The 27,476-nt window shown below is 42.4% G+C and overlaps 1 protein-coding gene across 1 annotated transcript in view; it reads right to left on the reverse strand.

The window, feature by feature from the left end:
- Nucleotides 1-27,476, reverse strand: part of LOC126161937 (SPRY domain-containing protein 7-like) — a 90,413-nt gene that overhangs the window by 19,009 nt on the left and 43,928 nt on the right. Inside the window, exons 3-4 of the mRNA XM_049918110.1 lie at nucleotides 9,180-9,340; nucleotides 8,997-9,099 (exon numbers count right to left, since the gene is read on the reverse strand). Of these exons, the coding sequence (XP_049774067.1) occupies nucleotides 8,997-9,099; nucleotides 9,180-9,340 (264 nt within the window). The remainder of the gene's footprint in view (nucleotides 1-8,996; nucleotides 9,100-9,179; nucleotides 9,341-27,476) is intronic.

Raw genomic sequence — 27,476 nt, forward strand, 5'->3', positions numbered from 1 at the left:
AAGTACTGTTGAGGACACATAGGACATTGAGGCACTGCGTACAGCGGGTTGGCTGCCAGGTAAGAGACATGGGAGGACCAAGAGTTTCCTATCGAGCATGAGCACTAGAAATTTCACAGTGTCAACAAATGGAAGGGCAACAGGCCCAAGATGTAGAGATGGTGGGAGAAACCATCTGCACCACCAGAAATTCATACAAACAGTTTTGTCAGTGGAAAAGCAAAAGCCATTGGCGATACTCCAGGAGTGCAGACAATCAAGACAGTGCTGAAGACACTGCTCAGTGAGAGAGGTCCATGGAGAATTGCAATAGGTGGCAAAATCATCCACAAAGGGAGCCAGAGACACCCTGCGGGAGACAGGCCATTATAGGGTTAATGGCGATAGCAAAGGAGATGATGCTCAGGATGGAACCCTGAGACACACCATTTTCCTGAATAAAGGTGGCCGACAAGACAGAACCCACACGCACCACGAAAACTCGGTCTTGTAAAAATGCCTGAAGAAAACAGGGCAAGTGCCCACGGAAGCCCCAGGTGTAAAGAGTACGGAGGATACCAGTTCTCCAGCACGTGTCTTAGGCCTTCTCCAAATCAAAACACATGGCCACAGTCTGCAGAAAACCATTCATGACGTGAGTGGACAAGGTAACGAGACGGTCAACTGTAGAACGCCGTGGTCGAAATCCACACTGTGCATTCATGAGTAAATGGCGAGACTTGAGCCACCATACTAGCTGGGCTCGAATCATACGTTCCATCACCTCGCAAATGCAGCTGATAGGGAGATGGGGTGGTAGCTAGAAGGAAGGTTTTTGTCCTTACTAGGCTTAGGTATAGGTATGACAGTGGATTCACGCTAGAGTCCAGGAAATGTGCCCTCAGGCCAGATACGGTTCTATGTGTAAAGGAGAAAGTGCTTGCCCACAAGAGAGGTGCTGCACCATCTGAACGTGGTTAGTATCTGGCCCTGGGTGGGAGGACTGGGATGAACTGAACGCATGATCTAGCTCCCTCATAGTGAAGGCAGCATCATAGCACCCACAATCCGGAGAAGAGAAGGGTATCACCCGAGCCGCCTCCACTCGTTTCCAATGTATGAAGGCAGGGTGATAGTGCGAAGAGCTCAAAACTTCTGCAAAATGGCAGCCCAAGGTGTTGGAGATAGCAACAGGATCCATGATATAGGCACCTACTGTCAGGCCGGAAATGGGGGAGTGGATCTCGGTTCCTGAGAGCCGTCGGAAGTTGGCCCACACGACAGAGGAAGGAGTGGAACTGTTGAAAGAACCAGTGAGTGAAATCCAATTAGCTTTTTGCTATCCCAAAGAACTCAACAACACTATGCACCCATCTGTTTATAATGAATGCAGTTTTCCAGCATAGGGTGGCGGTTAAAAATGCAGAGAGCACATCTCTGTGCGTGAATTGTGTTGCGGCATGGCTCAGTCCACCAAGGGACTGGGACATGATGTGGTAAAGAGGAAGTGCGAGGAATGGAACGTTCTGCACCAGTAAGGATAACGTCGGTGAGATAGTCCACCTAGTCATCACCACTGAGGAAATCTTGTTCTGCGAAGGTTGCCAGGAAGGAGTAGAGCTGCCAGTTAGCCTTAGTAAGCAGCCATTTGGGCACGCATGTCGATGGGATGGCAGTCAGCAGACTGAGAGCACATGGGAATGCTCGCTTGAGTACATGTCAGAAAGAACGGACGACTCAAGATGACAGGCAAACTGGGCTGTGCAAAAGGATAGGTCCAAATGGGAATATGTGTGCGAGGAGTCAGAAAGGAAAGTGGGTGCTCCAGTGTTAAGGCAGAATGGCTTGAGTTGGTTAAGAAAGTCAGCCAAGAGGGCACCTATCTGGCAGGTCCTGGGAGAACCCCAAAGGAGATGATGCACATTATGGTCACCGAGTATTAAAAACAGCAGAGATAGCTGCCCAATAAGCTGAAGCAAGTCTGCCCTGGTGACATCGTAGGACGGAGGTACATAAATGGTACAGAAGGAGAAAGTCAGGTGGGGAAGGAAAAGGTGAACATGGGTTGACCATGAAGGTCATCCCGTATGAGCATCATGACACCCCCATGAGATGGGATGCCAACCTTAGGGAGAAGGTCAAAACGAAACGGTAAATAATGTGAAAGCTTAAAGCAGTCTCGAGGGTGCAATTTTGTTTCCGGAAGGTGCAGCACAAGGGGATGCTGCAATGCTAGAAGCAGCTGTAAATCCTCTTTGTGGGACTGAAGGCCACGAATGTTCCATTGGAGGACAGTCTTGAGAAGGAAGAGATGAAGGGGTGTCAACTAGGTGGCCACCAAGGGACAGCCAGTGGAGAGTCGATACTATAGGGCACGGAAGCAAGAGGATCCTGCTCCATGGGGACCACAGAAGCATTGGCATGCTTGTGCGGCCAGTCTGTAGAGTCCAACGCTGAAGAATGGTTGGTGATGCGCACCAACGAGACAGAGGCTGGCCAGGCCAAGTGACGACACTGTTGAGCAGGATCTTTGAGTTGGCAAAGGAGAAGAACATTTGTCTTTAGCGGACTTCTTTGAGCCCTTCTGGTTAGAGGAAGACTTGGGTGTTGTTTGGCTGGCGGGATGAAGGAAGTCTTCTTGGGAGAACTACTCCTGTCCTATCCTGGCTGCCAGTTGTGTAGTGTGTAACTTCGCCCCTTTAGGCGAGAGTTTGTTGCACAGTGGGATGGGGGGATGGCAATGCTTTCTTGACACTGGGCGACTTCGACTTCACAACCTCAGAGCCAAATTTTAGGTCGCATGTCCTTCATGAAGTGAGGGGTAACAAGAACTAAAATATAGGTGCCAGACAGGAGAAAACAGGGTTTGAGACTAGCCAGTAACTTTCGAGCTACTGGGTAAGGCACTTTTTCCTTTACCCGAATCTCTTGAACAGCCCGCTCATCTAGATACACGGGACAATCCTGGAAGGCGGAAGCATGGCCGCCATTGCAGGTGATACAGCAGGGAGGAGGAGGTGGACATTTGCCCTCATGTGCAACCCTGCCACAGGTTACGCATGTGGCTGGGTGTCGACAAGACAGCCAGTGCGACTGAACCAACGACACTGGTAGCAGCATATCAGATTCAGAATGTACAGCCGGACTGTGATGATTTCATAGCCCGCTTTAATCTTGGACGGCAGCACCACCATATCAAAGATGAGTAAAAGAGAGTGGGTGGGCACCAAGGAGGAATCGACCTTTTTCATTACATTATGGACAACAATGACACCCTGATCAGAGGTGAGATTGTATTTCAGCCTCGGTTAGACCATCAAGCAGCCTGGTGTAAATTACACCACAGGAAGAACTCTAAGTGCTATGTGCCTCAACACAGACAGGGTAGCCGCAGAGAAGCAAGGCAGCAAGGCAGCAAGTAGCAGTTGTACATGAGAATCAGAAGCCATCTCCAAAAGCAAAGTGCCTTTCCGTAAGTGAGAGCAGGATTTCACAGGGCCAGCAATGGCATAAACACTTTTCTAAATAATAAATGGTTGACCTTGGCAAAGGACTGACTCTTCAGTATGTGATACCACAAGGAACCACGGTGCAGCAGGAAGTGTCTTCGAATCAGTAACCTCTTTATGTTTCATCAACGTCAATGGAAAGGATGATTGACACACTGAGGAAATCCCCATGACTGCCAGCGTCTCTGTATGCTCCTTCCAACTGGGGACACCTTCACAAGGGGTTGCACCCACCTTAGGTGATTGGCCACACCTCAGGTCACAACCTCCCGAACACCTGATGGAGGGACCAATCCACAATTTGGGAAGGTTACAGCTCAGGTAATCACCCCTCCCTGGGCCTAGCCTGTACCAGGGAGTACGTGCAAACCCTTCCTGTTGACCCGGGGCTGGGAATTACGCATTACCCAGTCACCTTTTATGCGTCAGATGCATGGGCCGGCCTTCAGGTGTGCACAGGGAGGAAGAAGGAGAAAAAGAGGGTCCTCAAACGCTGAAACGGAGGAATGAGAGGAGAATGGAAACAAAGGAAAATGGAGCCAAAAAGAAAGTTGAGACTGTTCACACGTCAGCGACAGAACGCAGAACATTCCCAATAATACCCCACACATGTTCCCCAAGGGAGGGGAAGAAGAATAGCAAGATGAGACATACAGCATAGAAGGGAAAGAGTGCTGCAAAGGCTGGGGCTCCATGGTAGCCAAGCACAAACCCACCTAAGAATGGTGAGCCCCTGGGGGGAATCAAAGTGGTCCCTGTAGAGCGCAGATTTTCTAGAAGAGAAGAACAGGAGGCACAGTTTCGTCATGCATCTTATAAATTCTGTGTTTGTATTACCCTTAATGGTACTGTCAAAGAAATACATATATTCACGCAAGAATTTATGTCATTACATGGGATAAGGATGGTCAAGGTAGATCATTTACTAAAGAAACAAATCTGGAGACCAATCTCTGTGAGATGGCCGAGGGAAACATAAAACCCACCCACAGGCTTTAATGGATGAGAGACATGAAATAAGAGGGCACACTGTTTGATGACAAGTGAAAAAAAATTACATACTGGAGCCTCTCGATATAAAAAATTATGTTTACTATGTTGAAGGAGAAATATTCAATTCAAATTTCACTATAAGTTTCAGATATTCAAGATACTTGTGCTTTCTGCAATGAGTATCCAGCCACGAAGAAAAATTTGCAGAAGAAACTGACTAACATCGCCTGCTGAAAATAAAGAAAAGCTCCATTCTGAACTTCGATCCAATTAAACAGCTCATGAACTGCATCTAACAAAACAAAAAGTGTTCTATAACAGGAAGGAAAAAGCAAAGAAGGAACGTAAAAAAATCCATCAAAGGTTACAATAGCAATGGAGTACAGAAAAAATTTCCCTTGTCCAAATACAAAGAGAATTGGAGTTTATTATAAATGGCAGTTGTCTGTATTTACTTTTAATGTTTACATTTTGACAACAGGGGACAGTTGTTTTTTATATGTAGCCAGAGACCACAGCCAAAAAGGAGCAGACAAAGTTTCATCATTTCTTCTTAATTTAGTACACAATTTTCTAAAGCTGTAAGTCAGACATCTGGAGATCTTTTCTGACTCCTGTATAGTGCAAAACAAGAATGCCACTGTGTTCAGATGCCTTCACCATATAGTCCATACAGAAAAAAACTGGATTTTGTAAGGATGGCATTTCCCATACTGAATTGATAGCACTGGTTTGATTTAGCAGCTACAATAGAGTGTACAAGCAACTTTCATTTCTTCTTCCAGGAAAAAGAAGACGAATTCAACCTCCCATATGTTCGTTATGACGGTACGGCAATTCTTTTACAACAAGGTGTATTGGTAGGATTTTTAGTTCTTAAAGTAAGTTTTTTTGTGTATTAATATTTGAATTTAGGTGTTCTGATTGCTTTACAGGCAAACTTAAACATCTACTGAGAAAGAGAGATATCTATGGGACTAAGATTTTTCTGTAGTGAATTGCAAGTGTAGTTCTATCATCTTCAGCATTAGTCACACTCACTGAAAGAGGTCACAATATTTCATAGTGTATTATTGGAAGATTAGATAATCTGTTATAATGAAATTTTAAGTAAGTGTAAAGTCTTTGAAATCTTGTAGCTACATGCAATACGTTATGGGCATGACATACTGTTCTTCTGTACTAGCTGTATTCACGATAAAAATCATCTTAGTTGTAAACCTTAATCAGATTTGTATAATTTCAGCAGTTCCATTTGTCTGGAATATATGTTAGCACCTTAAACAAAAATAAAAGGTAACTTCAACAACCGCAATTTTATGAGTCTCTGAACTTTCAGTTTCGTCCCCTGAATAAAATGAAAATTTTGGCTTACCAGGTTCTTCCCCTGGACTCTTCAACTGTTCTGAATTTTCTTAAATCGATCCTCGATTTGAAACTTTTTAATTGTATCGTGCTGTGCAAGGTAACTGTTGTGCCATGCATCACTACTGTTTTGGGCTCACAGTAATTGTAGTCATAATTTTTAATCTCTAGAGAATTTTCAGCCATTTACTTAGATTTAGGTCTACATATGCTAAGTGCTTCGTGATAGTGACCTACCTATTTACCATCAAGTAACAATATGAAACTCTCAATACAAGGATGTTTTTCTAACTCCAAAATTCACTTGACCAATTCAGTATCTCTTGGAAACTATCAACTGGATGTGAACAACTTCAAACCTTATTTAAACCTCATTTAAACCTTGCCATAGGATAAAATCACATATTTAGGTATTGCCATACTGGGTAATCCATCATTTAAGCACTGGTTTTCCAATCCTGTTGACTGCAACTATTCTCCAGCCCGAAGGTAATGGGCTCAGTTCCACTAATCTGGCTAAAGTGTGGTGGCCTAGCCCAGCTGGGTGGTCTTCAAAGGCGGGTGTTTTTCTCATAGAATTGTTGATGTTCCCTAGTATCTTTTGGAAACAAATTTCTGAAAGTGTCCGCAAATAGCAGCATGTTACAGATGAACTGAGTGTTAGCAGGAAATGGCCAACCACAGTGACTACTTTCTGCTCTGGAGGCTGATTGGCTGATATGTCAGCATTTGTAATAACATTGTGGAGCTGTGGGCAGCTTGCAAAACAGAGTCTGACTGCAGCAGTGGTAGGGTGGAGGAGCAAAGTTGAGCCCTCTGGGATGGAGGTGGTGTGGAGGCTCATTTTGGAATTCTTAGCCAAAAATGAGTAAGGCTGTGAAAAATTTGAAAGTGTTCAGAGGTATGTTCTCTTTAGCATGTGTGAGAAATGTCTTAACCTATTGCTGGTTTTTGAGGTATGTGTTGATGTCAAAGAGCGTACAATGACTTACATAAGAGACTACCTAACAGTGAGTTGAGCAAGTGGCTAGCTGGAGACGTGTAACGAATGAAGCAGACTTTGTGAGGGTTATTCGAAGAAGAATAAATTTAATTTTGTTCCAATATAAATTTGAAGTGTGGAGTTCTTGTGTACGTCCTTATCCTCTGACTTTAGACTGTGTTGTTTGCACAAAACATGGGAGGAATTGGCTGGTGGCAGTATGGTGACCGACTGCAGTGCTTGTTGTCCAATCTCTTCGTCAGACTTGCGAACTTCTGAAGGTGCTCAGATGGCTTCAGGGCACAGAATAGTGGTATAGTGGAAGTGACTCTTAACCCTGTCTCGTGGGTCTAAGTGATGCTGGCAACCATCAAACAATGGAAGATCCAGGATGAAATGTAAGAACATTATGAAAAGAAAGTTGCAACTCACCATATAGAGGAGATGCTGAGCCGCAGATAGGCACAACGAAGAGAGACTCGCAAAGCTTTCGGCTGATGGCCTTTGTCAACAATACCGTGCACACACAACTGAAACCACACTCAGTTGTCTGAGACTGCAGCCGAGTGTGAGCATGAGCATCATTGACAAATGCCAATGGCCAAAAGCTTTAATTATGACAGACTTTGTTGTGCCTATTTGTGACTAAGCATATCTGCTGTACGGTGAAGAGCAACATTTGTTTTCATAATATTGATTCTGGCAACCCGTATTCGGCTTTATAGCATAGGTGTAGCATGGGCTACAAATTATCCAGGTCTGCCGACAAACATTTGAGTGGAAGTCTAGCGAGCAATACATCACGATTCGTCTTGTGCACTGCACAGCACTAAGAGTTCACAAACTCTAGCCGTGGCCACAACACGACTTCAGATGCTACAGGAGGTCCAAGGTGACAGACAATGAGGAATGTTTCAACTGAGTATACTATGACAAGTTTTAGTCATCGAGAGACCCTACTCACTACAGAAGTGTGTTCCTCATTCAAGTATTTATTCACCTACACCAAGTAAGTTCTTCAAATGTCTTTGCTTTATATAGCCTCAATAACTTTGGATAAATTCTCCTGTACTTTCACATGATCCTGCTCTTCAAAAAAATGCTAAGTTATCTTTGATTCCAACTTAGTCTCTTGGCCACATATACATCAGTATGATAGAATTCAGAGGTGTCTCAGTTTCTATACCAGACAAGGCTACAAATCTCTTGGCAATGTGGTCAAATCCTCAAGTGGCAGATTATCGTCTTGATTTTTGGTCTCAAAATAAATGTTTCTGGCAGTTCCATCCAATGCACACATTGCGAAAACCATCAAATGCACAAAAAGGACACCACACTTTTTTAGCAAAAAAGGATAGTGTTAACTATTTGAAGTAATTTAATATGTTTTGTGACATTGTTTCATATTCATTCATGAAATCTTACTAGGTGGTAACAAATTACTGTATTCTCATGCACTCTAGCGAACAGTAAAAAATTTAGCATGGCTTTGCTACAGTGGACAGGTGGACAGAACTCCAAAGACTAGAAACAAAAAAGTATCTTTAACACTATCAAAACAGTTATATTAAATGTCAATGACACATCAAAACATAACATGGAGACAGAGGCAAGAGTTTGACAGAGATGATGTGCTGCTCTGTTGAACATTGTAAGCAAAAAATATGAAAATTGTGTGAAAGTTGTCGTGATTCTCTTAAGTTCAGCTCACCAAGCCTTCTGAGAGCCCTTACGAGCTCTACTCCACTAAAGTCTAGCTACCACCCATTTAAAAAACACCCCTCAATATTAACAGTTCTAGAAAATTGACTGTCAATGTTAAAACTGTGTAAATGTAATGGACTGCTTCCTGATAATTTAACTTCTGTTGCAACTTATTGAAAAATATCTTTGAGTGGCTCATCCCCAGAGCTTCTAAATAAAAGCCACAATTGATTTACCATTTAAAAAATCAACATATTTACAAATCTAAAAGGTTTTTATTTTACAACAAGATGAAATAAAATACAACAGGAAATTTTGTTAAATGAAAATCACTTTCCACAGGATTAAATGGCAATATTTTTAACTTTGTTCTTTAGTAACTCACATTGTGAGTGAATAGGTATTGTCCTTTACATTAATTTAACTGTCAGTTTTTTTTAATAGTACAGTAAGACTTAACTCACCAAATAATACTGGAAAAACATGTCCTTTGACCCCTGTTACAGGACTGTCCATATTTTTTCCATTCAGATAAAAGTTGAGTTCCACATGATCATACGAGACACCCTGAAAACAATTGCTGGTTATAATGTACATAACAAATTCATGACTAATGAATAATTAACTAATTAATACTGCCAGCTCACCAGAATATCACCTTCATTAGCATGCTCCAGAGCTTTTTGTATTTCAGTGTTGTTATGTCTGAATACTCCATCCCAACAAAATACCCATGATCCTGCATCCATTCCTCCAGGTGACCTGTTTAAGTCAGTGTTGAGAGTTGCCAACCCTACTCCCCATACACCTAGGGGGAGTAAAATTTATTATTGTATGAATAACCAAGCATTTTTTTAAAACAATCTCTCAATACAACAAAGGCTACCACAGAAACTGAAGTATAAATTAACTCAGAACACCTACTAAATGCGGAAATAATGTGTATGCTAACAGCAACAACACAGACAAGAGAAATTAAAAAATAATAAATAAGTCTCACAGTGCGGCAAAGGAAGCTGCACTACAGGCTACTGGGATACGATGACAAACAAAGGAATGGAATGGATTGGAAAGGAAAGCAAACATTTTATGCATTTATTTGACACGCATTTGCAAAGAAATGAAAACAATCCCTAATATTACAAAAATAGTTCTTAGAATTAACACCCATGTTGCTCCTGTATATTTTCTAATGTTATCTACGCAAAAGTCTGGCCCATTTGTTTGTTTTCCAATCTTACTAGTAATTCCCATCAAGCATCTTGTTATTGCTATAGTCAAGTTGGTGTACGAACTTTCCCGACAGCTAAAAGAACTAATGCCAGCTTTCAACTACAATGTACTAACTGATGAGGGCAAACACAGTAGCCATCTATAGAGCTGTGATAACACTGAGGCACTGCCATAGACAGATTTAAAGAACCAAGTTACGCAATTGGTTGATGCAGATGCACAAAGCTGACATACCCAGGTGAATCAACTTCTGCCAACTCAACTACAGGTGAACAATCCTTGGTCATAGACTGTAGCAGCACCCGAACACAGTAAACAGTTTTGCGTTAGATGGTCATAGTCAAAACTGGTAAGATGCTGGTTGTAAACTTCCTTTTCCATGCATGATGAAAAAAAAAAAAAAAAATAATCATACAGGATATTTCATCAGTACACTAAGTAAAATTCACACCAGTCAAGTGTTATCAGTATTAGGAAACACACACACACACACACACACACACACACACACACACACACACACACACACACATTTTGACCTCCGAGACAGTCTGGTGACGAGAAAGAACAAGGAGAGCATCCATCACCGTCCACACAGGGTGATAATGTACCCCAACATCACCTCAACTGTTAGTCACCCGCTGAGGGATTACAAAGCAGTACAATGTGACAATGAGCATCACAGTGTAAAGGCTCCCCTATTTATGAAGTTTAGAACAAATCTCATTCAACTATTTGCTTAAGTAAACTCAAATGAATTAAAAATGAAAACACTAATTTGGAATTACCGAAAGAAAAAACTAATATTTAGAGAGAAACTGACAAGCAAATTAATTTAAATATATACCAAAACAAACACACACACACACACACACACACACACACACACACACACACACACACAAATAGGGAGGAATAATGCTAAAAAATGGCTCGGGAAATCCAGTCAAAGTAATTGTCTGTCCTGGTCGCCAGTTACATTTTTTATAAGTACGCTTATACACTAATGGATTTCAGCCACAATCACCATCAAAATCTGTCACAAACAGGATAAATGATACACAATTGCTACAATTATTACACTAATACATTTACACAACAAACCAATGACATACCACATTTAAATCTTGATACACAGTATCTCCTCAGTTCACATGTACACTTGTACCGTGACTAATGCAGCTGACTAACACAGATGAACTCCAGCAACAATATGGTGTTAATGCGTTTGGACTTGTCAAGTTGAAATGCAAATTCATGTATACAAAATGAGCATATAGCCATTTCATAAAATATATAAAAATAATAAACTGGAACTCTTATGCTAAAATTCAAATTAACATTTACAAACTGAGCATACAGTTATTTTATGTAAAATAATCTACTAAAATGGATTGGGCTTATGTTAAAAATTGAAATGACCTATAACAGCTATTTTGTAAGACAAAATCTATAAAAATAATAAAATGAACAAATGAGACTGAAAATATTTTACAGGTGGCTTTAAAATTATTGAAGGCAGAGCTTTGCTTAACTTCACTGCCAGCCATGTAAGGCTATACATCAACCTCTTTCTTTTTGTAAAATGAGAATATAACAATGATATTATAGTGCAGAAGGAGGACATTAACATTTGAAGATAAAAAGAACTGTACGCTCTGGTATCCTTTCCATCTAGTGACTTGTGTTTACTTCTGGTGTTGGCACTGTAAATGTGGCCATATCTGCTGCTGCCTGCAGCCAATGCGCACACAAAGGATGACAGGCAAGCTTTATCTTTGGCCCAGCCCTCCCCACTCACTGCACTGCTACAGTTTCAAGTTTTGGAAAATGCTGAATTGCCAATTTAATTTGAAACACTTAAAACCATGAATGCATAATGTTTGTCATGGATTCTATGGTTTAGTCTTGCTCCTAAGGTTCCTTTGTTGCAAAAGCCTATGTTTAGAACTGTGCACGATTTGTTCCAAGTGTGCACCTTTTCTGCAATCATTGGGTTCCCTTTTTCCCTGTGCTTATTGAATATTTTCTTCACATTATTCTTTTTATATCTTTCAGCTCTCACCCCTTCTATTGCTTGATAAAATCTCTAAATTCTTTCACAGTTTCGTCATTTTCAAGTGAAATCTGAAGGATATTGAGGATTAATGATCTAAAACAGGTCCATTTATATTGCACCTATTTTTATTAACAAACTGGAGAACAGATTTTTTTATTCAAATCCTGACATTTTTGACAAAGTTATTTATTATGGAAGACGTGTCGATTATGCCATATGGCTCTATAAAGGTGATAAGGACAAGGTTTGCAATATAGCTGAAAAGATGAGCATAATCAATCCAAAAATTACATTCAGGATACAGTCAAAAAAAGAAGATACTACCAATTTTCTCAATCTTATTGGGGGCCAAAAAGGTGCCAAACATTTATTTCAAGTGTCTAGAAAACCAACGAATGCAGATACATTTATAAATATCAGCTCTAGACATCCAAGTAGATATAAGTGGGCTTAGTGTAGATAAGCAATCCATATTATACTTCAGCTTCCACTTGAAAATTATGAAATCATGAAAGAACTCTGCTTAACTAAAACAATAGAAAGATATCGTCAGTAAACTGCACGGCATGTTTGAAAAGCAAGTACCATTTTGGAAAAAAACTCAAAAACATTTTCAAACCAAAACTTATTTTCACAAGAAAGAGCATTTCTTACATTTTTTCTCTACATAGTTGACAACACTGTTCAGATATTTGTCACATCAGGGAATCAACTTTTTTATGCCCTCTTCACAGAAACATGACACCAGTGAGAACATTCACAGCGGAACACTGGTTTCTGTGCTATCACTGTCGTCAAAACACCTTCCTCCAAAAATCGAGCTGATCAAAATGCTCCCAACCAAACTCTATAAAGCTTTTAAAAGACAAGCTGGAGGAGATGTGCACTGTTATGAAGCAACACAATGCCCTGATTGAACATTCCACACCTTTTCTTTTGAATTGTGTGCCGAAGTTTTCTTAATGTTTCACAGAATCTTAACGCACTGACAGTTTCACCTCTGGGAAAGAGGTCAACAGGCAGGCTGTTCTGTCGGTCCAAGAACATAGTGCACATGATAGATTGTGCTGGCAATGCTGTTTTGAATTTTTGCTTTTCTGGGGCTCATGAGTGCCTCCACTTCATCAAATGCTTTGAGTCTGGAGTGACATAACAAACCCTAGTTTTATCACTGGTGACAATTCTGTTTCATCTCCCACATCACTGTATGAGCAAAAACTTTCAAGGCACTGTCAAGTTGCTTCCTTTTGTGGGCATCTGTATCCATTTGTGGAACCCAAAGGAAACAATTTGTGGAAATTTAATGATTTGTGACAATCTCATGCTACACAGTTTTTGAAATTTGTGGAAGCTCATTGCAAAGCATTCTTTTGTGAACTTTGTTTTCATGACTTCTCTCTCTCTCTCTCTCTCTCTCTCTCACACACACACACACACACACACACACACACACACACACACACACACACACACACACACACTTAACCAAACCATTATTGACAACGACTGCCACTCACTCTATGCTTCAGCATCAACACTGGTTTGTCCATCAGATATTTGCAGATCCAACACCCCAGCAACCATGATCGTATCCTGAATGATACAAAGGGCTACGAGGGAGGTTTCGAATTATTATTATTTACCAGAATGGAGTTCTCGGAGGAACCCTTTTCAAGGATGACATTGTCATGGAAGACAATTTTTATGTACATTATTAACCCCAATGACCATCATCCAGTATTGATTGATGTGAACACGATCCCCAACAAATTGCTTCAGTATTTCCTTAACTGGCCTGATTTCTACTAGATTTTGGAGCTCACAGGCAATGGCATCAGCCTCATTACCACCAAAACAACCTAAGGTAGTGAGATGTGCCAATGCTCTTCGTAATTTAAGGAACTCATTCCAGAAACCCCAATATCTTTCTCTCTTATGTCACATTGATCCAGAGCGTTTTTGTTCTTTACCTGTTGTCCACTTTCTGAGGTTGCAACAGATTTAGATAGTCATTCAGACCTATTCTGAAGGTCATTCACACCTATTTTAAACGCAATTTGTTTCTATAAAACTCCCCATTTGACAAATTTTCTCATTAATTCTATGACCACAGATGGGAGAGAAGTGTAGATGAAAGCAGTCAAACTTGCATTTGTCTGAAATTTAATCAGAAATAACAAACTGAGCAGCCAGTCTCAAAAAGGGCAATATGAGCTCTCTGCAGCCTTTCCTCAGAGACTCAACTGTTTTTTATTTTTATTTTTATTTATTTGTCGTTCCCAACATATACTATGTGATCAAAAGTATCCGGACAACCCCAAAAACGTACATTTTTTTCGTATTAGGTGCAGTGTGCTGCCACCTACTACCAGATACTCCATATCAGTAACCTCAGTAGTTATTAGACCTCGTGAGAGATATGGGGGCTCTGCGGAGCTCATGGACTTCAAACATGGTCAGGTGATTAGTGTCACTTGTGTCATACATCTGTATGCAAGATTTCCACACTCCTAAAGATCCCTAGGTCTACTGTTTCCGATGTGAGAAAAGTGGAAACGTAAAGGGACATCTACAGCATAAAAATGTACAAGTCGACCTCGTCTGCTGACTGACAGACAGCTGACAGTTTAAGAGGGTCGTAATGGATAATAGGCAGACATCTATCCACACCATCACACAGGAATTCTAAACTGCATCAGGATCCACTGCAAGTACTATGACACATAGGTGGGAAAACTTGGATTTCATGGTTGAGCGGCTGCTCACCAGCCACACATCACGCTGCTAAATGCCAAACGACACCTCGCTTGGTGTAAGGAGCGTAAACATTGGACGACTGAACAGTGAAAAAACTGTTGTGTAGAGTGGCGGATCAAGGTACACAATGTGGCGATCCGATGGCAGGGTGTGGGTACGGCGAATGCCCAGTGAACGTCATCTGCCAACGTGTGTAGTACCAACAGTAAAATTTGGTGGTGGTGGTAGTGTTTTTCAAGGAGGGGACTTGCACCACTGGTTTTGCGTGGCACTATCACAGCACAGGTGTACATTGATGTTTTAAGCAGCTTCTTGCTTCCCATTGTTGAAGAGCAATTTGAGGATGGCTTTTATTGCATCTTTCAACATAATCTAGCACGTGTTCATAATGCATGGCCCATGGCTGCGTGGTTACACAACAATAACACCCCTGTAATGGACTGCCCAGCAGACTGTCCTGACCTGAATCCTATAGAACACCTTTGGGGTGTTTTGGAACACTGACTTCATGCCAGGCCTCACTGACCTACATCAATACCTTTCTTCAGTGCAGTATTCCGTGAAGAATGGGCTGCCATCCCACAAGAAACCTTCCAGCACCTAATTGACCATATACCGGCAAGAGTGGAAGCTATCATCAAGGCCACGGATGGGCCAACACCATACTGAATTCCAGTATTACCAATGTAGGGCGCTGCGAGCTTAACTCATTTCCAGCAAGGTGTCCAGATGCTTTTGATCATGTGGTGCATGTTGAAATAGACAATTTTACATCACATTTAATGTTTCACATTTTATTGTGAGAAATTTGCTTAGTATTGTCAAATTATTGATGTGCACTTGGAACTGCACTATACACACTATGTTTTACAACTCAAGTTTTTTTGCATACACATTCTGAGAAATAAAAAGTATTTAAATTTTATTTTCTTCTTAGCTTAATTATACAGTAAGTGATGAGTTTGAACAATACATGGGGATGAGCAGATTTACTGTGTACAATTGAATTCCTTAACATTGTAAATACACTTAACTAACAATTTATGAAGATCCTTCTCTAACGTATCATTAGCTTGTAGTGCCTCGAAAATTTCAGAGTAAATTCTAGGACACTCGACTTTCCACCATCTCAAACACCAGATATTTTAAGTACTAGGGTGAGATAGTAGAGATGTGTCTACCTTGCCGCCGGTTTCTGTGTGTGCAGGATGGATGTGTATCAGGAGAATACGACAATAGTGACAGTCGATCGGCACGGACAAGTGTTTGCAGTGCGCGCATGAGAAGCTATATGTCCAGTACAATGAGCAAGCATGCTGTATTCCTTGATGATGCAACTACTGTATTGTTGTGAACAAATGAATTATGTATTGAAAAAAGGTTTTTTCATTTGACTTTTGGGTGATGGACTTACGAGAAGCAAGAACTGGTTTTATTGGAGTTATCAAACCAAACACATTATAATTGTATCTGTTAGTTTCTAAAGGTCCAAGATGGGGTTGACTCACAGGAGTTGAATGCTTGTGTGAATCTTATGAAGTTGTTTTATTGTGGAGATGAAATACAACAGAGTTGAACAAAAGTACCCTGAGAGTACAGAATCATTTCAAGAGTAGAAAAGAAGTCATTTTGAAATTCCCTTAACCAGCTAGAGTTTGTGACGATTGACGCAGCCATCTGACCCGAGACGAAGATCGGCTGCACACAGTACGTGAGTCAACTGTGAGAGATGAGAGAGTCCTGCACTCCAGTACCAAGCTGTCTCTCCTGTCATCCAGAGACCGATAGGTCAATCTCTCATTGAAGGTGGGTAGCTTATTATATAGCCTCATTCTTGTGTATTTGAAACTAGTCTTGCAAATTCTACGTCTAGTTTATTTCCTGTTCTAGTTTCATGGGGATGGATAGCTGTTCTGCAAGGTAAAGTATTTTCTTCTTTTTTGTTGAAAGAAGACTTTTTAATATAAAGGGAAGGTACAATCAAGAAGTTTAGGTCTTTAAAACACTTTCAACAAGATTATCACCTTTCAATTCTTGTGATTGATGTTATACTGTAGCTTTCGTCGGCCACAGGGGCACAGTCAGAGTACCAGGAGAGTTGCCATGTAGTTTTATTGCATGTTGCAGATTAGATTGAAAAAAAAATCACATAGTAAGAAGACAGTAGTAGTTTAATAACTTTTTTTAATTCACTAAACAAAAATGACAGCTCTAGACAGAGGGTGTGATCATTAAGTAGTAGGACTTAATTTCTGTTACACGAACGGAGTGGTGGAGGGGGTCGGACCGCCTGGGCACGATAGTGAGGAGTCTTCCGGAGTACTGATATTTTTTCCATTCACCTGCAGGGAAGTGGAGAGAGAGAATGTCTATTTTTGAGGTCTACCATTCAGTAGAGCAGTTGCATTTCAAGATGAAGAAAAATCTCCAGCAGCGCTAGGCCATCAAATTCTGTGTGAAGCTCAGGAAAACTGCAATGGAGCCCCCTGGAATGATTAAGGACTCCTACGGAGACGCTGCCCCGAGCTGCTCAACAGTGTGAGTGGCACAAGCTGCTCTGTTCGAGTGGCACAAGCTGCTCTGTTCGAGTGGCACAAGCTGCTCTGTTCGAGTGGCACAAGCTGCTCTGTTCGAGTGGCACAAGCTGCTCTGTTCGAGTGGCACAAGCTGCTCTGTTCGAGTGGCACAAGCTGCTCTGTTCGAGTGGCACAAGCTGCTCTGTTCGAGTGGCACAAGCTGCTCTGTTCGAGTGGCACAAGCTGCTCTGTTCGAGTGGCACAAGCTGCTCTGTTCGAGTGGCACAAGCTGCTCTGTTCGAGTGGCACAAGCTGCTCTGTTCGAGTGGCACAAGCTGCTCTGTTCGAGTGGCACAAGCTGCTCTGTTCGAGTGGCACAAGCTGCTCTGTTCGAGTGGCACAAGCTGCTCTGTTCGAGTGGCACAAGCTGCTCTGTTCGAGTGGCACAAGCTGCTCTGTTCGAGTGGCACAAGCTGCTCTGTTCGAGTGGCACAAGCTGCTCTGTTCGAGTGGCACAAGCTGCTCTGTTCGAGTGGCACAAGCTGCTCTGTTCGAGTGGCACAAGCTGCTCTGTTCGAGTGGCACAAGCTGCTCTGTTCGAGTGGCACAAGCTGCTCTGTTCGAGTGGCACAAGCTGCTCTGTTCGAGTGGCACAAGCTGCTCTGTTCGAGTGGCACAAGCTGCTCTGTTCGAGTGGCACAAGCTGCTCTGTTCGAGTGGCACAAGCTGCTCTGTTCGAGTGGCACAAGCTGCTCTGTTCGAGTGGCACAAGCTGCTCTGTTCGAGTGGCACAAGCTGCTCTGTTCGAGTGGCACAAGCTGCTCTGTTCGAGTGGCACAAGCTGCTCTGTTCGAGTGGCACAAGCTGCTCTGTTCGAGTGGCACAAGCTGCTCTGTTCGAGTGGCACAAGCTGCTCTGTTCGAGTGGCACAAGCTGCTCTGTTCGAGTGGCACAAGCTGCTCTGTTCGAGTGGCACAAGCTGCTCTGTTCGAGTGGCACAAGCTGCTCTGTTCGAGTGGCACAAGCTGCTCTGTTCGAGTGGCACAAGCTGCTCTGTTCGAGTGGCACAAGCTGCTCTGTTCGAGTGGCACAAGCTGCTCTGTTCGAGTGGCACAAGCTGCTCTGTTCGAGTGGCACAAGCTGCTCTGTTCGAGTGGCACAAGCTGCTCTGTTCGAGTGGCACAAGCTGCTCTGTTCGAGTGGCACAAGCTGCTCTGTTCGAGTGGCACAAGCTGCTCTGTTCGAGTGGCACAAGCTGCTCTGTTCGAGTGGCACAAGCTGCTCTGTTCGAGTGGCACAAGCTGCTCTGTTCGAGTGGCACAAGCTGCTCTGTTCGAGTGGCACAAGCTGCTCTGTTCGAGTGGCACAAGCTGCTCTGTTCGAGTGGCACAAGCTGCTCTGTTCGAGTGGCACAAGCTGCTCTGTTCGAGTGGCACAAGCTGCTCTGTTCGAGTGGCACAAGCTGCTCTGTTCGAGTGGCACAAGCTGCTCTGTTCGAGTGGCACAAGCTGCTCTGTTCGAGTGGCACAAGCTGCTCTGTTCGAGTGGCACAAGCTGCTCTGTTCGAGTGGCACAAGCTGCTCTGTTCGAGTGGCACAAGCTGCTCTGTTCGAGTGGCACAAGCTGCTCTGTTCGAGTGGCACAAGCTGCTCTGTTCGAGTGGCACAAGCTGCTCTGTTCGAGTGGCACAAGCTGCTCTGTTCGAGTGGCACAAGCTGCTCTGTTCGAGTGGCACAAGCTGCTCTGTTCGAGTGGCACAAGCTGCTCTGTTCGAGTGGCACAAGCTGCTCTGTTCGAGTGGCACAAGCTGCTCTGTTCGAGTGGCACAAGCTGCTCTGTTCGAGTGGCACAAGCTGCTCTGTTCGAGTGGCACAAGCTGCTCTGTTCGAGTGGCACAAGCTGCTCTGTTCGAGTGGCACAAGCTGCTCTGTTCGAGTGGCACAAGCTGCTCTGTTCGAGTGGCACAAGCTGCTCTGTTCGAGTGGCACAAGCTGCTCTGTTCGAGTGGCACAAGCTGCTCTGTTCGAGTGGCACAAGCTGTTCGAGGAGGGGCTGGAGCTTGTCGATGACAACCAGGGCACTGGTTGCCCATAAACTTCAAGGATTGATGAAAATCTGGCCAAAGTGAAGGTACTCCAACCGGTGCTTAAACATTCGTCTGATAGTTGATGAATTGGGGATTTCATATGGTACCATGCAAAAAATTTTTATCCAGGATTTGGCCATGCAAAAGGTGTGCACCATGTTTGTTCCTAAAATCCTGAGTGACAAACAAAAACCAAATTGTGTGCAAATTTCCCAGGAAATTTGGAACTATGCTTAAGGAAACCCAAATTTTCTTCACATTGATTACTGGTGACAAATCGTGGTCTTTTGAGTATGACAGACCAAACGCCAGAGCACTGTGTGGCAAACTGCAAATTCACCACGTCCAAAGAAAGCCAAAATAATCAAGTCAAGGGTCAAAACCATGCTCATCTGCCTTTTCTGACTGTTGTGGCATGCTTCAAGGGAGTTTGTGCCCCCTGGACAAACTGTGAATGCTAAATTTTACATGAAAGTCTGAAAGGTTGTGCAAACGCATCCTCCAAGTGCGGCCAGACATCACCACTTGTTAGAAGCTGTGCTATGACACCACCACTGTGTGCTGCGGGTGTTGGAACACCTGGCGAAGTACAGGTTTGCCACGTTACCTCACCCTCCCGAGAGTCCATATCTGTTACTGGTGGACTTCCTCTTTCCTTGGACACCGATTCGGCTCCGTAGAAGACATTCAAAACACCATGATGGCGTCTCTAAAGAAGATAAAGGAAAAAGTTCCAGAAGACATACATGTAATGGGAATCTCATTGTAAGTAATTTGTCAAAGCACAAGGGTGCTACTTCAAGGAATACTAAGGATTTGTACCTGTTAGTTCAATAAAAATTTAAATTAATTCAGTTCTACTACTTATTGATCACACACAGTAATTTAGTGCATATCTGTTTGGTATGACTGTTCCAAGTCAGTTTGGGATCTAGGTAGCTTTCAAGAAGTCTAACTGAGTCATACTCACTTTTTCATTTAATTTGTGCAGGAAGAGTACATAGTTTCTGTCTTGATTTTGTCATTATTAAGATGTATGACACTTTTCGAAGCATTGCTTTTGTTTTTTCCTCACCTTTGAGGTAATCAGGGTAGTGTATCAGCATCAACACCACAAAGGAGTTGTGTGACAAACTGAAGTTGGTAGGCATGTTTCTACATCCGAAAGATTGTGTCTATTCACATTTCACGAGGGTGGCACTGGTACAGCGCCATCAATTTGATAATGCAAATCAGGTTTGCTTTAAATAATGTTGCAATGGTTATGAGCATTAGTTATCTTTGAGATTAGACCGTTGACATTAGTCAAGAATGCATCCAAAATAATAATGATGCCATTATCAACAGCTCAGCGAGTTTCAATGAGGTCGTGTAATAGGGCTACAAAAAGCTGAATGTTTCTTCTGCAATATTTCAGAAAGACTTGGTAGGAATGCAGCCACTATACATGACTGCTGGCAGCAGTGGTCATGAGAATGTACGGTCGCAAGAAGACAGGACTCTGGGCAGCTACGTGGCACTAGCGAGAGGAAAGACAGTCATGTTCGGTATATGGCTCTGGCACATCATACTGCATCTGCGGTAGTAATTTTGCAGCAGTTGGCACCAGTGACGAACTGTTACAGACTTGTTACTTCAAGGAGAGCTCTGAGCCAGATGCCCTATAGCATGCATTCCACTGACCCCGAACCACCACCATTTGAGACTTCACTGGTGTCAATTGAGAGCTCATTAGAGGGCAGGGTGGAGGTTTGTTGTATTTTCTAATGAAAGCTGGTTCTGCCTCAGTGCTAGTGATGACTGTGTGTTGGTTAGGAGGCGGCCTGGTAATTGTCTGTAGCCAACCTGTTTCTAGCCTAGACACACTGGGGACCAACATTTGGAGTTATAGCCTGAAGCACAATTTTGTATGACAATAGTAGCACTTTGGCATTATCCCACACACCCTGACTGCAAAATTTTATATCAACCTGGTGACTCATCCTGTTTAGCTGACATTAATGAACTGCATTCCACAGGGTGTTTTCCAACAGGATAATGCTAGCCCATATACCACTGTTGTAACCAAAGATACTCTACAGTGTCTCGATACATTGCCTCAGGCTGCTCAATTACCCAATCTGTCTCCAACAGAACACATATGGGACATCAGATGACTACTCCAGCATCCTCCACAATTAGCAGTAAGCATCCCTATATTGACTGACAAATGGCAACAGGCATGGAACTCCACCCCACAAACTGACATCCAACTTCTGTAGGACAATGCATGCATGTTTGCATGCTTAAATTCAATATTCTAGTGGTTACACCAGTCATCAATCTGTGATCATTTCACATTTGCAATGGCTTACATATCTCACTCACATTAACTTATGATCTTGCAATGCTAATCACTGAAAAGGTATTTAGACAAATTGTTGCTTACTGTAAAGAAAACAGGCACAATAAAACTTACATAAAGCTTTTAGTCACAGCCTTCATCAGTAAAAGAGAGGTGCACACCTTTCAAACACACAAGCAAGCACACCTTGTGCACACAAGACCACCAACTCACACCTCTCAGGCCTGAATCCACCTATCACCATAATCATCGCCTACACTCTTGTTATTCCTACTTCGAGTTTCCATTGTTTGATTTCACCTAGACCAAAAAAAAAAAACCACGATCCAAGCACCACACCTTGTGGTACAATCCTAACAACTGATAGGGCACTTGACTGATGGTTACTTACTGTAACTATACAAGTTCTGTTAGTCAAGTACTATCTAACTAGTGCCAGTTCCTTATCCCTGATACCATAACACTAGCTTATTTACGAGTACTTCATGACACACATTGTCAAGTGTGTTACTCAGGTATTTTAGTAAGCACAACTGAAGGAATTTGGTAGCTATGACTCTTGGGAAGCCCAGTAGTGAACTTAGGTTTCAGTTTTACCACCTCCTGTTCCTTCTTTACCCTTTCTACTTCCTTTACATACTTTTACACAACCATTAATATTTGCTGAGCCCAGACTGATTACTTTCCACCCACCAACCAGTGTAAAACTTGTGGGGAAAATAGAGGTGCTTGTTATATTACTGGAGTCAGCTTGGGAGGAGAGAACATTTTTAAATAGATTGCATAAAGCTCTCAGAAACTGAACGAAGTTTCAACCACTGCTAGTATAAGCCACCTTAAAGGCACCATGCACTGTATATAGGCCACATGTTCCGAAGTCTAGTCCAGACACAATGCTATAATTTACTTTTGAAGCTGAACTGTGGAAGCAATGTTACTATCTGAAAACACATCCTACAAGAGGTAAACAAGGCGGCAAATCTCCTAAAGACTGGTGTCTTGCATCAGTCAGAAACAAATGGATCTGTCTTTGCCACAGCAGCCCTCTGCATGTAATCTAGCATCATTGGCTATCATCCACATGTTCTTGCAGTCCGTGCCTGATGAAACTGCCTAAGAGTTGAAACTAGTTGCTGCGACACACAACTTCATGACACTCCCTGCCTGCACTCAGAAGACTAAAAATACATAGAGACTCATAACACTACTTTTTTCACTGAAGTTGATAATTTTATTTTTCAGTGCACTTACCAAATTGAAGGGATGTCAGGACTTAGCTGAGTGTCAACTTCAACAAAGTGAGTCCAGTGTTGGCAAGCAGCACCACACAGGCTAAGTTTGATACAGTAGCATTGAAGCCTTGGCTTTTTGTGGCAATTACCACGGATATAGACAGTTAACCTACCTAGTAGCCTTAAACCCAGTGTGAGCTCTGTTGGATGACTGGACAAGACTTATTTGCCTATACTGCTGAGCACGAAGCTCGTTTTACAGAGTAGGAAGTGAGCAATGAATTTTTCCAATGTGTGCTCTACAATGCATCAAAATTCTGTATTCTCAGTTCAGCAATGGTTGAATGCACACTTCCAGTTAGTCAAATGATCCCCCAGTTATCATAAGCATTAGACAGCAGCACACTGAAACGACAGTGTGAGATGTAGCCAAAAGTTCACAAGGTCAGAAAGCCATTAAAAAACTCTCAACCTGGGCTTCTTTATTTCTTATGAAAGCAACTTCCACCCCACTCCTTAATCTATATCCCTCCTTGACAGGGCCCAAAGGAAGGCAATAAATTCTTCCTTGTTTGTGACTAAGAGCCACAGCAACAGTGGCCCAGGTCACAGTCCCCACTCACCCTTGCATACCTGTGTTGCACTGTTCCCATTGCAGGATCTAGTTCATGATTAACCAAACCAACAACCACACACCAAAATCCCAATGACTGCTCATTAATATTCAAATATGCTCTTTTACGCCTACCCCTAAAGGTTTATAATCAATGTTATTTGTACACAACAGCAATCAGATCGATAACTGCTGGCATGCCACAACTGGAAAAAAAACTTATAATGTGAAACCTACCAAGCCCTAGTATCCCTGGTTCAAACCAAATGGATTTGAATAGGTCATAAATCCAGGGTGAATATATGAACAAGGAGAAAAAGTTCTTGTATTTTTCCCGGATCTCCCGGTTAGAAATTTTTCTCCTGGGTGAAAATACGCTTTTGCAATGTTAAGGGACAGTATACTTTCCCTCTGAACTGTAAAACTTATCCTTTGATAGGATATGGTTTTATACAGCAGTGTAGAATATCTCGGCACTTTAGGAAACGATACTCGGGGGAAAAACCATGTTTTGGAAAGATCTTTGATGTGCAGCAACATGTACACTGCATATTTTCATATTATGAAAGTATAAATTCGAATTCCACCCACAGGAAAAGTTGATGGTTTAAATTAATATACATAGTGTTGCTACAAGAAAAGAAAATCTTTCGCATATAATATTCGTCTCCAAGATTAATAAGCTACAAGAGAAGCTAAGCTTTCACTTATAATTTTGATCTGTTTAGCGCATGTTACACTTTACGATACATCACACAAATATGCCAACAAAATTTTTAATACCAACCTAAATCTCTGATCTTCTGGGCTCGAAATTATTCTAAATGGCTCGTCATCATCATAGATTTGATTTTTAAAAAGAGACCAAACACACTGCGAATTAAGAAATCCATCACACATTCTCACACATAGTTCATCTTGCGTAAAAGGAAATTTACTTTGAAAATAACACTTCCCACCACCACCACCACCACCACCACCACCACCACCACCACCACCACCATCATCATCACAGACTGATTATGCCTTTTTAGTCTGGAGCATAGCCCCCTTATAAAATTCATCCACGATCCCCTATTCAGTGCTAACATTGGTGCCTCTTCTGATGTTAAGCCTATTACTTCAAAATCACTCTTAACCGAATCCAGGTACCTTCTTGGTCTGCCCCAACTCCTCCTACCCTCTACTGCTGAACCCATGAGTCTCTTGGGTAACCTTGCTTCTCCCATGCGTGTAACATGACCCCACCATCTAAGCCTGTTCGCCCTGACTGCTACATCTATAGAGTTCATTCCCAGTTTTTCTTTGATTTCCTCATTGTGGACACCCTCCTGCCACTGTTCCCATCAACTAGTACCTGCAACCATCCTAGCTACTTTCATAGCCGTAACCTCAACTTTGTTGATAAGGTAACCTGAATCCACCCAGCTTTCGCTCCCATACAACAAAGTTGGTCGAAAGATTGAACGATGCACAGATAACTTAGTCTTGGTACTGACCTTCTTGCAGAAGAGAGTAGATCGTAGCTGAGCGCTCACTGCATTAGCTTTGCTACACCTCGCTTCCAGTTCTTTCACTATGTTGCCATCCTGTGAGAATATGCATACTAAGTACTTGAAACCATCCACCTGTTCTAACTTTGTTCCTCCTATTTGGCACTCAATCCGTTTATATCTCTTTCCCACTGACATTACTTTCGTTTTGGAGATGCTAATCTTCATACCATAGTCCTTACATTTCTGATCTAGCTCTGAAATATTACTTTGCAAACTCAATCGAATCTGCCATCACAACTGTCATCCGCATATGCAAGACTGCTTATTTTGTGTTCACATATCTTAATCTCACCCAGCCAGTCTATTGTTTTCAACATATGATCCATAAATAATATGAACAACAGTGGCGACAAGTTGCAACCTTGTCTTACCCCTGAAACTACTCTGAACCATGAACTCAATTTACCGTCAACTCTAACTGCTGCCTGACTATCCATGTAAGACCTTTAATTGCTTGCAAAAGTTTGCCTCCTATTCCATAATCTCACAGAATAGACAATAACTTCCTCCTAGGAACCCGGTCATATGCCTTTTCTAGATCTATAAAGCATAGATACAATTCCCTATTCCACTCATAACACTTCTCCATTACTTGCCGTAAGCTAAAGATCTGGTCCTGACAACCTCTAAGAGGCCTAAACCCACACCGATTTTCATCCAATTGGTCCTCAACTAATACACGCACTTTCCTTTCAACAATACCTGAGAAGATTTTACCCACAACGCTGATTAAAGAGATACCTCTGTAGTTGTTACAATCTTTTCTGTTTCCATGTTTAAAGATGGGTGTGATTACTGCTTTTGTCCAGTCTGATGGAACCTGTCCCGACTCCCAGGCCATTTCAATTATCCTGTGTAGCCATTTAAGACCTGACATTCCACTGTATTTGATGAGTTCTGACTTAATTTCATCCACCCCAGCTGCTTTATTGCACTGCAATCTATTGACCATTTTCTCCACTTCCTCAAATGTGATCCTATTTCCATCATCATTCCTATCCCATTCTACCTCGAAATCTGATACATTACTGACCATATTTTCACCTACATTGAGCAACTCTTCAAAATATTCCCTCCATCTGCCCAAGGCATCCACAGGATTCACCAGCAGTTTTCCTGACCTGTCCAAAATACTTGTTTCCTTCTTACCTCCCTTTCGAAGACTGCTAATTACACTCCAGAATGGTTTTCCAGCAGCTTGACCCATAGTCTCCAACCTGTTTCCAAGGTCTTCCCAAGATTTCTTCTTGGATGCTGCAATTATCTGTTTGGCTTTGTTTCTTTCTTCAACATAACTTTCTCTGTCTACATGAGTTCTAGTATGTAGCCATTTTTGATACGCCTTCTTTTTCCTTTTACAGGCTGCCTTGACTGTGTCATTCCACCAAGCTGTTTGCTTCATCCTACTTTTACACACTACTGTTCCAAGACATTCTTTAGCCACTTCTTGTATTGTGTCCCTGTACCTTGTCCATTCCTTTTCCAATGACTGTAATTGACTACATTCAACTAACTGGTACCTTTCTGAGATCGCTGTTATGTACTTGTGCCTGATTTCCTTATCCTGAAGTTTCTCCACTCTTATCCTCCTACATATGGACCTGACCTCCTGCACTTTCGGCCTCACAATCCCAATTTCACTGCAGATTAAATAATGATCAGTGTCATCAAAGAATCCCCTGAATACACGTGTGTCCCTCACAGCCTCCCTGAATTCCTGATCTGTTATTATGTAGTCAATGACAGATCTGGTTCCCCTGCCTTCCCAAGTATACCGGTGAATGTTCTTATGTTTAAAAAAGGAGTTTGTGATTACTAAGCCCATACTGGCACAGAAATCCAAGAGTTGTTTCCCGTTCCTGTTGGCCTCCATATCCTCTCCAAATTTACCCATAACCTTTTCATACCCTTCTGTTCGATTTACAATCCTGGCATTAAAAATCACCCATGAGCAGAACACTGTCCTTGTCCTTTACTCTAACAACTACATCACTGAGTGCCTCATAAAAACTATTCATCTTATCTTGATCTGTCCCTTCACAATGCGAATATACTGACACAATCCTAATTTTCTTGCTAGACACTGTCAAATCTATCCACATCAGTCGTTCGTTTACATACCTTATTGCAACTACGCTGGGTTCCATTTCTTTCCTGATGTAAAGCCCTACACCCCATTGTGCTATTCCTGCTTTGACTCCTGAAAGGTAGACCTCGTATTCTCCCACTTCCTCTTCTTTCTCACCCCTTACCCGAATGTCGCTAACAGCTAAAACGTCCAGCCCCATCTTACTTGCAGCCTCTGCCAGCTCTACCTTCTTCCCAGAGTAGCCCCCACTGATATTAATAGCTCCCCATCTCATTCCCATTTGTTTGCCAAGTCGTATCTTAGGAGTCCCTGGTTTGTCAGAGGTGGGACTCCATCACCTCCAAAGGTCCGAGGCATTTTGCTCTGATTGTTGCCAGCATCATACTTAAAGTACCGGGGAAGCAGGTTGCCAGCCTTACTTGCCCCGAGTCCCATTGGGTTTTACCCCTAACGGTTGAG

This window comes from Schistocerca cancellata, chromosome 2 (genome assembly GCF_023864275.1).
Source record: "Schistocerca cancellata isolate TAMUIC-IGC-003103 chromosome 2, iqSchCanc2.1, whole genome shotgun sequence".
In the NCBI taxonomy this organism is placed as follows: domain Eukaryota; kingdom Metazoa; phylum Arthropoda; class Insecta; order Orthoptera; family Acrididae; genus Schistocerca; species Schistocerca cancellata.